The sequence below is a fragment of the Sabethes cyaneus genome, chromosome 2, assembly GCF_943734655.1.
Source record: "Sabethes cyaneus chromosome 2, idSabCyanKW18_F2, whole genome shotgun sequence".
NCBI classification, from domain to species: Eukaryota; Metazoa; Arthropoda; class Insecta; order Diptera; family Culicidae; genus Sabethes; species Sabethes cyaneus.
Window position 1 is genome coordinate 14323160 of NC_071354.1, and position 14195 is coordinate 14337354.

At 42.7% G+C, this 14195-nt stretch overlaps 1 protein-coding gene across 1 annotated transcript; it reads right to left on the bottom strand.

Moving 5' to 3' along the window:
• Window positions 1–5992: 5992 nt before the first annotated feature.
• LOC128734521 (uncharacterized) lies at window positions 5993–10062 on the bottom strand. Its single transcript, XM_053828764.1, has 9 exons — window positions 9265–10062; window positions 8910–9075; window positions 8711–8854; window positions 8030–8651; window positions 7576–7964; window positions 7332–7512; window positions 6928–7276; window positions 6714–6861; window positions 5993–6653 (listed from the first exon to the last, which is right to left on the bottom strand). Exons 1-9 carry the CDS (start codon window positions 9854–9856, stop codon window positions 6032–6034), a joined length of 3213 nt encoding a protein of 1070 aa, XP_053684739.1. The 5' UTR covers window positions 9857–10062; the 3' UTR covers window positions 5993–6031.
• Window positions 10063–14195: the final 4133 nt, after the last annotated feature.

A 14195-nucleotide genomic window follows, 5' to 3' on the forward strand; every position in this document is an offset into this window, starting at 1 on the left:
AATAGCGTGCCGGCTCCCGCCCTCGAAGAGATCCGGAGAGAAATCGGTCATCTGAAGAATAATAGAGCCGCCGGAAAGGACCGGCTCTCGGCAGAACTCTACAAAAAAATGGCCAACAACCGCCAGCAAATGCACTTCACTAGATAATTTCAAGAATTCGGAAGGAGGAGAAACTACCGAATAGATTGCTGTAATTACGTTGGTCAACGCGGCCTACAAGGTGCTCTCCCAAATCTTCCGTCGTCTATCCTCTATCCTCAATAGCAAGAGAATTCGTAGGACAGTATCAGGCGGGCTTTATAGGTGCGTGCTACTACGGATCAAATTTTTACTCCGACGAATTCTCCAAAGATGCCGGGAGCACAACATGTCCACGCATCATATTTTCGTGGCTTTCAAGGCACCATACGATACGGTCGAGCGCGAGCAGATAATACACGAGTACGGTTTTCCGGACCAACTGACGCGGCTGATCAAAGCTACCCTGAAGTGAGTGATGTGCAACGTGCAATCTTCAACGGTCTTCTGCAGAAGTAGCCAACTCCTAGCCTTTGCAGATGGCCTCGACGTAATTAGAAACCTTGGGATGGCGGAGGCAATTTCCGCCACAATAAAAACGGAGTCTAGGAGAATTGGGTTACAAATCAATGAGTTGAAAACCAAATATATATGGTAGGAAGAGGCACCAGAGAAAACAACGTTTGCCTCCCACGGACAATGACTATTGACGGCGATGGAACTGGTTCGTGAGCTCGTATATTTGGGATCTCTGGTCATCATCATCTTCATCAACAGCATAGAGCCGGGGTGGCTCGTGCTGTTTCAAGCACTCGTCTCCATTCAACTCGGTCTTGGGCCACTTGTCGCTAATTTCCTAGTCGTCTCAGAAGTCGTAAATCGCTTTCGACCTGGTCGAGCCATCATGCATGTTGGGCCCCCTGTTCCTGGTGCCGGTGGGGTTGTTGAAGAGGACTATTTTCGTCGTACTGTCGTCCGACATCCTTACGACGTGTCCGACCCACCGTAGCCTGCTAACTTTCGCTAGATGTACGATGGGAGTCTCCCCAAGCAGTGCCTGTAGCTCGTGATTCATACGTCTCTGCCACTCTCCGCTTTCAGTTTGTACTCCACCAAATATCGTCCGCAGCACTTTCCGCTCGAACACGGCAAGGGCGCGTATGTCCTCCGTGAGCTGCGTCACGGCTTCAAGTCCATAAAGAACTACCGGTCTAATAAGAGTTTTGTACATTGTTAGCTTCGCGCGGTGGCGTACGCTTCCTGATCGTAGCATTTTACGAAGGGCAAGCGTCACCAGCGATCCCAAATACACGAACTCCTCTACCACTTCTAGTTCGTCGCCGTCAACGGTTACCGTCCGTGGGAGGCGCGCATTTGTTTCCTTTGAGCCTCTTCCTTTCATGTATTTGGTCTTCGACGCATTTATTTTTAGCCCAATTCTCCTAGGCTCCGATTTCAGTCTGGCGTAGATTGCTTCCGCCGTCGCAAAGTTCCTGGCAATGATATCGAAGTCATCTGCAAAGCCTAGAAGTTGGCTACTCTTGGTAAAAATCGTGCCTCTCGTTTCGATGCCCGCTCGTCGGATCACTCCCTCAAGAGCGATGTTGAACAGCATGCAGGATAGACCGTCACCTTGTCTCAACCCTCGTCGCGTCTCGAAGGGACTCGAGAGTGTCCCAGAGATGCGTACGAAACACATCACTCGATCCAATGTAGCTCTGATCAGTCGCGTCAGTTTGCTCGGGAAACCGTGTTCGTGCATTATCTGCCATAGCTTGTCTCGATCGACTGTATCGTATGTTGCTTTGAAATCGATAAAGATGTGATGCATAGGCACGTTGTACTCCTGACATTTCTGCAAAATCTGTCGGATAGTAAAAGTTTGGTCCATAGTTGCGCAAGCCCCCATTGAACCCGTCTGATAATTCCCTACGAAACCTTGTGCTATCGGTGACAACCGGTGTAACAGGATCTGGGTGAGTACCTTGTAGGCGGCGTTTACCAGCGTAATACCACGATAGTTGCAGCAGTCTAGCCGATCACCCTTTTTGTAGATGGGACAAACCACTCCTTCCATCCATTCCTCCGGTAGCTTTTCCTCCTCCCAAATCCTCGAAATAACCCAGTGTAGCCTTTGCTAGCGTTTCTCCGCCATGTTTATAAAGCTCTGCCGGTAGGCGGTCCTTCCCAGCAGCTTTATTGGTCTCTCAACAGCCCGATCTCTGGTCATCGCGGACCATAAAACGAGTAAGAAGATTCAATGATACATTCAAGCTGGAAGTCTAGCGTACTTTTCTCTCCGCTAGACGGAGCAATCAAGGAACATACGCCGCCGCACAATACTGAAGATGTACAAAACGCTAATCAGGCCGGTAGTCCTCTGCAGATTTGAGACCTCAACTTTGCTTACGGAGACATACGTGAACTTCCCGTATTTGAACAAACATGTGTTGCGGACTATTTTTGGTGGAGTACAAACGGATAACAGAGTGGTGTAGGCGTATGAACTACGATTTGGTGAACTACGAGGCACTACTTGGTGAGATTCCCATCGTACACCTGGCGAAAGTTGGGAGACGACGATGAGCAGGCCACATCACAAGGATGCCGGACGATTCTGCAGTAAAATCCGTTCTCTTCAAGCCCGCCAGTCTTCAAGTTTTCTTTTTCTATGCCACAGAAGCGACATGTATCATCTTGAAGTTTTCCCAGCTTCAGAGGGTAGCGGCTCGCACAATGTCCTGTTATAAAACCAGTATAAATGCTTAAATCTTTCTTCGAAAACTCCAAGATTTTGCGAGTACTTGAAATGTTTGGAGAGATAAACCGTTTCGACTGCCTAGCATTGAAAGTGTTATTCCAATTTGATTCCACTTTCGTACCTACATTTTCATGCTTTTAGCTTCATATTTAGAGCAGAAGCAGGTAAGCCACAGAAGGACTCAGGTCCTACGAAGTGGTAGATGGTCCGGGTCTTGCAAGCGCATCAGCTCTTTTATTTCCATCGATTCCAAAGTGACCAGGGACCCAGTACAAGTTCACATAGCCACGACAAGACAATTTTTGGAGTGATTGAATTAATTCTCAGACAAGTTTTGATGTGCTCAGAGCTACTTGGCTGTCGGACATGATGCAATTATTTGAATGCCTATAGTTTGTGCGCAAGCGCACAGTCGTACATTCTAGAATTACTTGTATTTCCGCTTGGAACACAGTTTGGCCATCTGTCCATAGGAATTGACATGTTAATTCCTGGGCCAGATACCCCTGCTCCCACTTGATTGTGCATTTTTGAACCATCTGTATAGAAAACAGTCGAGCCTGGACGAAGATCGGGACTACCATCTTCCCAAGAATCAGGTCTAGGCTCAAATATACGAAATATTCCATTAAAGTTGTATTTTTTCTCCATCCAATCATTGAATTACGAGATGAACTATCAAATGCGCCTTCTATGTTAAGGCGTGAAATTTCTTTCGCTTCAAAACACTCTTCTAACTTTTTAACAACAGTTTGTACTGCTGTTATTGAAGATTTGTCTTCTTGATATGCGAATTGATATTTGCTCAAAGGATATTTGGCTAAATATGAATATTTCACATTCTCAATTATTTTTTCCATTGTTTTTAACAGAACAAACACTAAGCTTATCGACCAGAAGGGTTTTGGTGAAGTTTTATCCCTCTTATTAGCCTTCGGGATTAACGTGATCCGCACTTGTCACCATACTGCTGGTATATGGCATAGTATGAGGCTTGATTGAAAAAGGTTCGTTAGAATAGGAGTTAAAACGCCTTGCTCTTCTGCAGTAGTACAGGAAAAATTCCGTCTCTACCCGGTGATTTGAAGAGAAGGGTTCAAAAGTGTCAATCGCCCATTGAACCTTGCTTCTTGTAAAACGTTGTTTGGCCAAAGTAAAAGCGTTATTCCTGTTTCTATCTAATATCTGCCTGCCCTGGTTCTCTGCTGGTACAAAATCGAAAATAATATACTGAACGAGTTAGAAGTTTGACTAGAACAGCGACCTACTCAAGTTTATTGCAATCTGGTAGCAAGACTGAGATGCATTTGTGATTGATTCTGACTGCAGCAAGCACTTCTCCACCCTTCGAGAGATCACTAGTAAGTTCCCATCGGACGGTCGCATCGTAAGAAACAGCACTCGGATGATACCTCTGATTCGTGGCTGTCGGATCAAAGCCAGGTTTCAGTGAACACCAAGGCATGACAGCAGGCCGCAACTAGAAAAAAGCAGTAGTCGTAACTCGTTCGTTTTGTAACGTAGACTTCGCATCTCTAACTGCGGCAGTTGATTGTTAGGAGCTGACTAAAGTATTTTATAAGCGTCTTAGTGATAGGAGTTTCTTTGCGAGAACACACGATAGATGAAGACACCGATAATACTGAAGGAGTGATTGAGTCGGAAAAATTGGAGTGTGTCTTGAAGTTATGTTCGCTGTTGTTGACGTGTGAGCCAAAAATTATTAGACAGAAGACCAGTCCAGTTGCAATACGTAATGAAAAACTTGCCTGAGTAGTCAGGTTGATAGAATTTCACTCCGGTCAGAATCAAACTGTAGATTGCCGACTTCTTCCCAAAATAGGGAGCTATAGGCCAACCTACAAACGAGCCATACGAGTTGGTTGTTGTTTTTGCTAAAAATCGAGCGTCTCGTTTCGATGCCGCGCAATATTAAATAACATGCGTAACTTTTGAAATTATAGATCATGAATGGCTTTAAAAGAATTTTTTCTAAATCTGATCAAATTTACAGACAGAATTAGCGTCAATGTATGTAGGTATGTTTTTTTCTACTGCTGTTTCGTTCCTGCTGCAATTGGTTCGATGTTTAATAAATAAAATAAAACTGATTCGAAACGTAATGACTTAAGTGAGCAAAAGAAAAACTCGATTTACTGCAGTCTTACTGCATTTCACACTTTGACTTTTGAACAAGAAAGAATAACTAACAAAAATGACAAACAGTTGATCTTAAACTCATATTTTCTGTGCGTCTTGTCCGGTGAGTGTTGGAAATTTTAACAATCTGTTTTTTTAAGTATTTACGCACTTCTATCAAATTTATGCTGTTTCCCCTATATGTTTAAAGTGTGATTGATAACATATTTTATTGGCCTGAATTTAATACAACAACGGTCTTGTTTTAAAACTTTGCACAGTCATCGCGGGATGCACATATTCGGGAGACAACTGCTATCTCTTGAAATCATTTTTTGTTTTGTTTTGGGAAGTGTAACTATTCTAGCAATATTATTGAGGTCTAGAACCCTGATTCCGGAGGGTACTGCTCTCGAAAAAGGGCCTATCACGAAAGAACCAGTGAAAACTGCTCACAAAAGCACGAACTTTCATTCATTCCTTAAGTTGGATCGTCAGATGTTGAGGAAGATTTGGTTCAAACCGAGACTGAACGGTCTAGTGGATAAGCTTTGAGCTTTACTAGAACGGTAGTTAATCATAATAAGGGTAGTATGATGATCCTTTGGTTGAATATGTTCTGCTGGCTAGCCTAAAGAATATTATGAGCAAGCTTCGCTAACGTAGTTACCGTTTGTCATTCTACGATTCAGGGTTAATCGATGTTTGCAAGGTATGGCATAAGTTAAGTACAGTAACTATCTGTTTGTTTCCTCGTGAAAGATACAATAACTGCTAATGGCCTGTTTCTATGCTAGAATATACATGATAATAAGATTCACTACGAGTTTTTTTTCAATAAGTATTTGTACGATAATGTTTTAGTTTGTTAATTGATAGAATAACTCACGCACTTATCGCTGGCAAATAGCTAGAACAAAACAAATTTTAAAATACCTAAGCGTTACGTTAAAAAAAACGGAATGATATTCCGAAGAATTCGCATCCTTCGGACGTTTGCTGTGTAAAGAAACAAACAACTCGTGATTCCTAGCTATGACACTAACGTTATTATCGTTTACTCTAGAACAGAAGAAAAGCTAACATTATTCATTCAAATCTTACCGGCAACACTCAAACCTTCCGATGGTGCTTCATTGTTCGACATGGCTTTGGTACTGCACCGGTTTCCTTACGCTTAGGAATCTTTTCCGATTTTTTGGACACTGACACTGACGCACCAAGCTCCTCCTTTGCCACTTCCGGTGGCACTTCTTCGGCGGCATTGACAATAACCGTGTTTGCACTGTCATCACTATTGTAGCTACTATTGCTATCGTGAGAGCTGGCATTGTTGTAATGCTTGATACCGTTGGGTAGTTTACCGATACCCTTCTTATCACTCTCCGGGTGCTCTAAGTCCCCGTTGACTGACGTTTGATCGGATTGTTTTGATTCTTTGGTTGTTTTGTTTTGCTGCTTTTGCTCTCGTCCTTTTTGCTTAGTTTGATTTGAAGTGTCATTTTTCCGCTTAACAGGTTTCATCATTGCCAGTACCAGTTCGGCATCCTCGCTGGCACCCGTAATTCGCAAATTCTCCTCGAACATACGCAGCGAATACTCGACCACCGTCAACTTCCGGTAGCTTTCGTCTTCGTACAAAAAGCGAGATTCGAGGATCTGGAATGCGTGCTTGATCATGGAATAAGCCAAGTCAAACGTTCGGTACACTTGACTGCGGTCCACCCCGAGGAATCTGAAAATAACAAAGACATGTTTAAATTGCTTCATTAAACTATTTGAAATAAAGACGTACTTTGCCGGTAACATGTACTTTACTGCACGACGAACTACCAGCTCGTATTCGTTCGCCACCTGGACACTCATGTATGGGAATAAAGTATCGATCACATCCTTACAGCGCTTTAACAGCACGTACACATCATCGATGGCATCACGAATCACTGTGGATTGAAGAAATCGAAATTTAGCACACATTCTAGCCGAGGTGTAATTATTTCGCATCTCACCTTCTTCTGCGAAGCAGGACAACTGTTCCTTGAGATTGTTATAGAGCGGTATATTGCATTCTTCGACGAATACCATCTTCCAGATGCGTTCGAAGAACATGAGCAGCTCGATCTTTCGCTTGCCAGACGCTGTCGCCGTTTGTAAACTTCCAACCGTGCGTCCGAAAGCGGTCAGTGGCATAAGCTGGGGCAGTGAACTTTTCGACAGCTTTGACTCTAAGTCTTGCAACTGTTGGATGAGAATTTCCACCTCCCACGGCATCTCCTTAATTCGTAAACAGTCCGGGCAAGTGCTCAACGATTGTGGATTAAACATACAGAAGTCGCATTTGACACGCTGGTAGCGAATCTAGGAAAAGAGAATTGATATGATCGAGTGAACATTAAAACAAATGGACAATTACCCAATGATCATCGAGCACTCCGCACTTGGTGCAATCACAGTTGATGTAGATTTTTCGGAGGTAGTTCCGCCGTTTGTCTCGCGGTGCATCTTTGTAGTGAGGACCATGATTAAGCGTAAGCTCCTCCCCCTGGCTGATATCCCGGCAAGCACGGGCCACGAACAGACCATTGGAAATCATTCTGCAAAAATTCTTCCTTAATACGCTGAACATGTCGAAAACAAAAGCGCAAACAAATACTCACGCAAAAAACAAGTTTGGCCCACACGAGTGCTTAACATTGATCGCCGTAGAGTAGAGCGCACGCATCACATTTGGAAAGGTACGATTTCGGCTGCACGTCGGAATTTCGCCAAAATGGTCGAAATAAATGTCATAGAAGCGTTCCAGTGCTCTCGATACGACGTCGGTTCGCGAGTGAAAAAGAATCTCCGGAACTATATCAAACTGCACGCTATCCTGGCATTCCTGCCACAGCCGCTTCACATTCGCTCGCGTCCATACCTGGTAGCACGCATCGTCATCCAGCTTTTCCGGTTTTTTTACGTCTTCGTAATCACTGCGGAGCATTTCCAAGTGACACCAGACACCCTCCCTCAGCGGTCCAGTGTCGATGGTATTTCGCTTTGAATGCTAAAACGACGTAAATTAATACCAATGACAAGGGTTAAGCTGCCATCCCATAGAATTACACTTACCGCCTTGCCGTATCGCTCCAAGGTTTCGAGAACGGTTTTTCGAAGTGGCTCCTGCTCGTAGTAACAGCTAGTCGTGACGTGGTTCGGAACGCGACCAACAAACTCCTCCGTTGCCGGAATTTCAAACGACAACCGGTGCACCTTAGTCATGGTTAGGGTGCAAAAGTGCAACAGCAAGCCTCCGATGAAGATATCAAACTGCAAGTTGTCGAAGTATTTCCATTGCATGAAGTATTGCCGCTTCACCTGTCCGTCAACCTTGACGTAGCTGAGCAATTTTTCCGTCTTTATCATAAGTGCCTCGAAGTCTTCTACACGAAAACTTGCATAATCTGGCCGAATTAGCAGAGTGTTGAATAGATCGGCAAAAAACTCCCAACCCTCGAGGAGTAAATTGAAGAGGTCGTTAGCCGTGCGGGGCTTTCTCAGATAGGCGTGCGGCTGGACAGCCAACACCTTCCGCAGTGTGTTAAGAGTTCGGATGAGCAGTCGTAGCTCGAGGTTTCCGTTGACTAGAGGAAAAAACAGTAACTGATAGCCGTGGCATTCGAACCTGTGGTAACCTTCGTCCTTTCGTTGGCACTCGTGGGAGCAGTAGAACACTCCTTGGCAGTTGAAGCAGCTAAAACAGAAGTTACCGACGTTAACATTACAAAAATAAACCATCGTAATCGTACTTACGGAATAAGATGCGGTCGAACGGTATGGCAAGTGTAGCATTGTACTTTGGAAAATTCTAGATGCGACGCGAGCGGCCTCTCTATCAGCACAATTGAACCTTCCGGAATGAACACGTTTGCCACTAGCTTGGGTGTTTCACCATCCCTGCAAAAAAGTGAAAAAGTAAGCATTCGCTCTCGGCTCAGTTACTTTAACCTACATATCCAAAGTGCAAGCACTAGAAGCGCCGCATATATTTCTGTCGGTAGAAAATCCAAGATACGGCTCAATGTTCACCTCCTCCTCGTAATCGTCTTGCACGGCGGGCTCATTACGAAAGTTTTTGTCGTGCATAATTTCGATCGGAATACAGTTGGCGTGTAGATCTAAACAAGTAGAAGAGAAAAAATACAAACAATCCTCACAATTCATTCCGACAATTATCTAATCGATCTTATGCGCGTTCGTTTGTTTTTTTCACTGTATGACAACACCTCATGAGTCACCATCAGAGACTTATAAACTACCTCCGCAATGATCAATCAATTCAACCAACCAACCACCCAGTTGCCTACCGAACTCTTTCTTCATCTCCTCCATGTGCACGTCCGGTTCGTTCTTCAGCTGCGAATCGTACCGATGAAATTCCTCCTTCCACCGGTTGAAAAATGTCGCACAACGGTTCAGCGTCGTTCGTACCTTCATCGCATTGCCCATCGCTTTGTAACAACGCAGCAAGCACAGATACGTTCCAAAGGAAAACCGCTCCCCTTCGATCTGCAGACAATGCTCCAAGTGCCGGATAGCGTCCTGCATACGCTCCTTACGCCGCAGCAGCTCACCCTTCTGGCACAGGATTGCCTTCGCCAGTATACTGTCCAGCGGGCAACGGTACAGCGCCTGGGTGATGTGAACCATCGCTTTGTCCAATTCGTCGTTCTCTGCCAGCTGTGCGGATAGATTGTGCAGACGGTCCGCTTCGCGAATGTCTATCTTTCGCCTTGCCAGTGCTTTCTCCTGCAACAGCCCCAACCATTTGGCCGTCGGAATAGTTTCGAAGAGGTGTATATTATGGAGTATGATCGTAAACTCCTGGAAGACGGTTTTGCCGTTGTCGGAGCAATCGGGCCGAGTGAATTCTACCGGTGGGAAGTTGAGGTTCTCCATCTTGAATACGCTGCGCTTCCAAGAGGTGGAGTGTGAACTATTCTAGATTTTCTAATCACTCCACCCTATACTAGCTTTTCATAACGGGCCCTCGCAATGTGGTGTTTCTACTGGACACTTTTTGCAGAACACAGAAGTACAAAAGTCGGCTTTCGCTTTTGCACAAGTACAGTAGCACGTTGACGGAACAAAGCAATTGAATAGCCAGAGAAAAAAAGCTTTACAAGAAAAGATGCTGCTGCCGCTGCTGCTCTGCCCTCGCACGATTGTTTCTGTTTAGCTCGTACGTCAAGTTTCCACGCAAGCTGTCAAAGCAAGAAAAAAGCGGGCTTTTGCGTCAGGGTTGTCAACACTTTTAAAGTTATTTATTCTAGATTGAGTAAATTATCACTCATTTTGGTTAAAAGATCGATAAAAGATTAAAAGCTGCCATAATGGCGCACAATGCGCGCACCATCATAAATGAAGATAGAATTAACAAAAGGGCGAATGTCGCAAGCGTAAACAAACCGAGTGAGGGTTGATTTTCCTATGCTGGTCCAGCAAAAAATAACTCTCACCCGATTTGTTTACATTTGCGACATTCGCCCTTTTGTTAGTTCTATCTAGAAATAATAAAAAATCGTGAAATCGGCACCAACTTTTCAAAAAGGCCAATCCGCAAAATGTAAACAAACCGAGTGAGGGTTAGTTTTTGCTGGATTAGCATAGCGAAAGAAACCCTCACTCAGTTTGTTTACATTTTGCAGGTTGTCCCTTTAGAAAAGTTGGTGCTCACATCCCTGGCACGAACGTTATTCTCATACATTTTACTTGATAAACGGCTGGCTCGATTTTACGTCAAATTTGATAGCAGCTGTAAGAATTACGCAATCATACGGTTTTATGTTTCAGAAAATGTGTGGCATGTGGGATGTAGATAGTGAAAGATGTTCGTTTTTTCTGTTATCGGCAACGTAAGATAGGAAAAATTCTGACTTTTGATAGTGTTATTTTATTACGATAAACGAAAGAGGGGAAACAACACGCTGCATTCGTCATATTGCGCAGCATTAAATACATGCGTTGTCTCGAATAAATTTTGTTTCAAAATTTGTTGTCTACCTCTATTACCACCACTACCGGAGGCGGCTTCAGCTGACAGCTGTCGTGACAGGGATCTGATTTCGCTGGTTGAGCCACCACCTCGGCCCAACTAGTGAAAGTGAGTCGTTAAGGCCCCGTACACGTACGTACATGTTGGTCGAAAATGTTGGTGAATTCATGTTCGTCCAACACGCTCGCCGGTGTGTGAATGCCACGAACCAAACTGACAGAAGAAAATGTTCGGCTCGTCGCTCGACCGGAATGAACCACCAACATTTTGTTCATTTTTGCAACCCAACATATGCGTACGTGTATGGGGGCCTTAGTTGGGCCAACTGACCGAAGGGCAAGATTTCATGAGGGATGCCTGCATCATTTTTTGCTGGTGTTACAATTTTGTAAAATGTTGAATCCATATCGTGCTAATGTCGGATATTTTTTTGTTTGAAGCATAAAATGAGATGTTTGTTTTGAGAACAGAAGTAAGGTGCACATAAAAATAGGGTAAGATGGGGCAAAGAGTGTCACGTAAGCTCAACCACAGACAAGCAGAAATAACTCTTGGAGGAAAAATCAACAAAAATTATCGTACCTCACATTTAGCCTGAACACTACCACCATCAATCATCGACATTCCCAAATATCAAATAGCAACATGGGTATCCCTCGAAGTAGCAAGGATTTTTATGGGGAATTTCCCTTCTTTCGTCAAAAAGCGCCACTTTGACCAAAACGGAGACATTCCCAACTAAGCCCAAATTTGAAATGACGGTTTAATCGGTACGAAGAATGAGAAAAGAGTGTCTGTTTGTCTGTACTCAAACTGTGCTAGATTAAAAAAAATCTGTATTTTATTGCGCTCTTCGCATTTAATTGGACTGCACAGTTATAAATGCAACCTTCAAAACTGTGATGAAAAGTGTGCTACTGATAATATCGCTAGTAATCTTGTATCGATAATACCATCAAACCTTATCTTCAGGGAAGAATATCGAAAATTGGAGGGGTTTAAAGTGAAATCTTCTTCTTGGCTCGTTATTATTTTAACATTTTTGTACTATTTCTTACGTATTTTTGCTAATACTGTCATATTATCGTTATTAATTATTAACGATAAGAAAACTTTATCAATAATCGTTATATATTTTGATCGGCATTTCCCATCATTACAACTCTCCCATCTGAACTGACATTGAATTAGCAGTGGCGCCAGTACCGGTTATAGGAAAAGCAAATAGGGTAGATGCTCCATTAGTCGCGCCACTAAGCACAATATAACGTCATTTTTCTTGTTTATTGAGGTATATGCTTCAATTAATGCTTGTGGGATATATCCTGCATTCTGCACCTTACTAGACAGCAGTCTAAATGTGCGACTGGCACAAAAAGTGCGACAATGCGAATGCTGTGAGTGAGAAAGAGAAAGAGTGACAAAGCACAATAAATTTATCAAATACCGTGGACCCCCGTTCGTTTGACCGTTTTTAATCTGAACACTTTTTAACTTGAACCCCGCTGGTTTGCACGATGTACAAATTAAAAATGGTTCAAATGTCATTCTCAACATGGCATCATTTGCCTTCGCAGACAATGCACTTAAACACGATTTGTTTGAACTGATCTAGCGTGTTTAATCCTAGTTTAATCAGTTTCGCATTTCGTTTCTCAACGATTACGATAGAAATCCAATCGGAGAATAACATATTCGCTGCTTGCAACTATCAACTAAATCAAACTACCAAAACAATAACAAAGAGCAGGGCGGCCAGTTCATACCAGTTTCAGCATATTCAGGGTTGCTAGTTGTTCAAATTAAACACGAACCCCGTTAGTGTGCATGAGGAATCGTTCAAACGAACGGGGTCCACTGTATTGCTCCTTTTATGAATATTTATAATACTGTGATAATCATTTAATGAAACATACCGCATTTTGCATAATTTGACACTAGAGTGGCGTTTAGTTTAATCAACTTATGAGTTTGACTTCTTTTTCCATCTTGCACTCCTTTTTTACTTCATTTTCCTTGAGCGAAACCGTGTGCGAGATTCGACTGTGATCGGTGTAAATCGGGGTAGTCTAAATAGAGGCAAATGTCGCAATATAAGGTATTTGTTACAAGGCAAGACAATTGCTTTCGTTGTACGAGAACCTTTATAAAGAAAAATGAATTTTCCGATTCAATTATATTGTGCCAACACTTGCGCTAATGTTTCCTTAATTAAGTTTGGTGTTCCTTTAATTGTGTTATTCCATATACATTGCTAGGTTGCTAAGTGAAAAAACATCGTTGCAAAACTATAGAAATGAGCGCCTATAGTTGTGCGCTCCAACTGCGGGTATAGTTGTGTTAGATTTTGGAAAATTGGCATTTTAGCAAATAATGCTTTAATTTTAAATGGTGTAGTCTAATTACCAATACTTCTAAGAACCTGTTTTATATAATGAACGTAATTGTTTTATCTAAAATGCTACGGTGACGAAAATGTGCATTAATAATGAATAGTAACGCAACTATTGGTACTACCACAACTATTGGATCAACTACCTTAGTATTTAATTTTTCATTTATTTCATATATGCTGCATATTTGTTCAAGTTATGAATTATGCGTGATGTATTTAGAAACTATTTCTATATTATTCTTAGCGTCGATAACAACTCTACGTAAGCATTAGAATACAAATAGGAATCTACCAAGATTCATGGTTTTTTCCCACGAAATTTTGGCAACTTTCCTCACCTGCAAAATGTGTGACTGAACAACCCAGGTAACCAATAAGCATTTCCAATGCAGTGTACATGCAAGCCAATAAGCATTTAAGTTGCCTTAAATGCTACTTAAATGCTATTTTGGCAAAATATGCGGCTCCTTTACTGCTAAATGCTAGTCCTCTTATAGTGCTGACAATGCTTATTTGCAGCTAGTTACCGACAAGAAGAATTTAAATAGAATTGTGGATGCAAATTTACAACAGTCAAAAGGCTGATAAACAGCAACCTGCAGTATAAAACGCCAGGGATGCTAATAAACGATTGATTTACTGTTTATACTAATGTTTGTTGGTTACCTGGGAAGTGTGCTCAAAATCCAACTTTCAATGCAAAGAGCAATATTTCTAGTAAGAAGAAGCGAGCGTGTATTGTATTGCATTATAGTGATTTTTTATAGCACACAAAAATGCAAGCAAAAATGCATTGGCCAACCCTTAAATTAAAGAGGGGAGTTGAGCAGTTGAGTAGTGGTGAATAC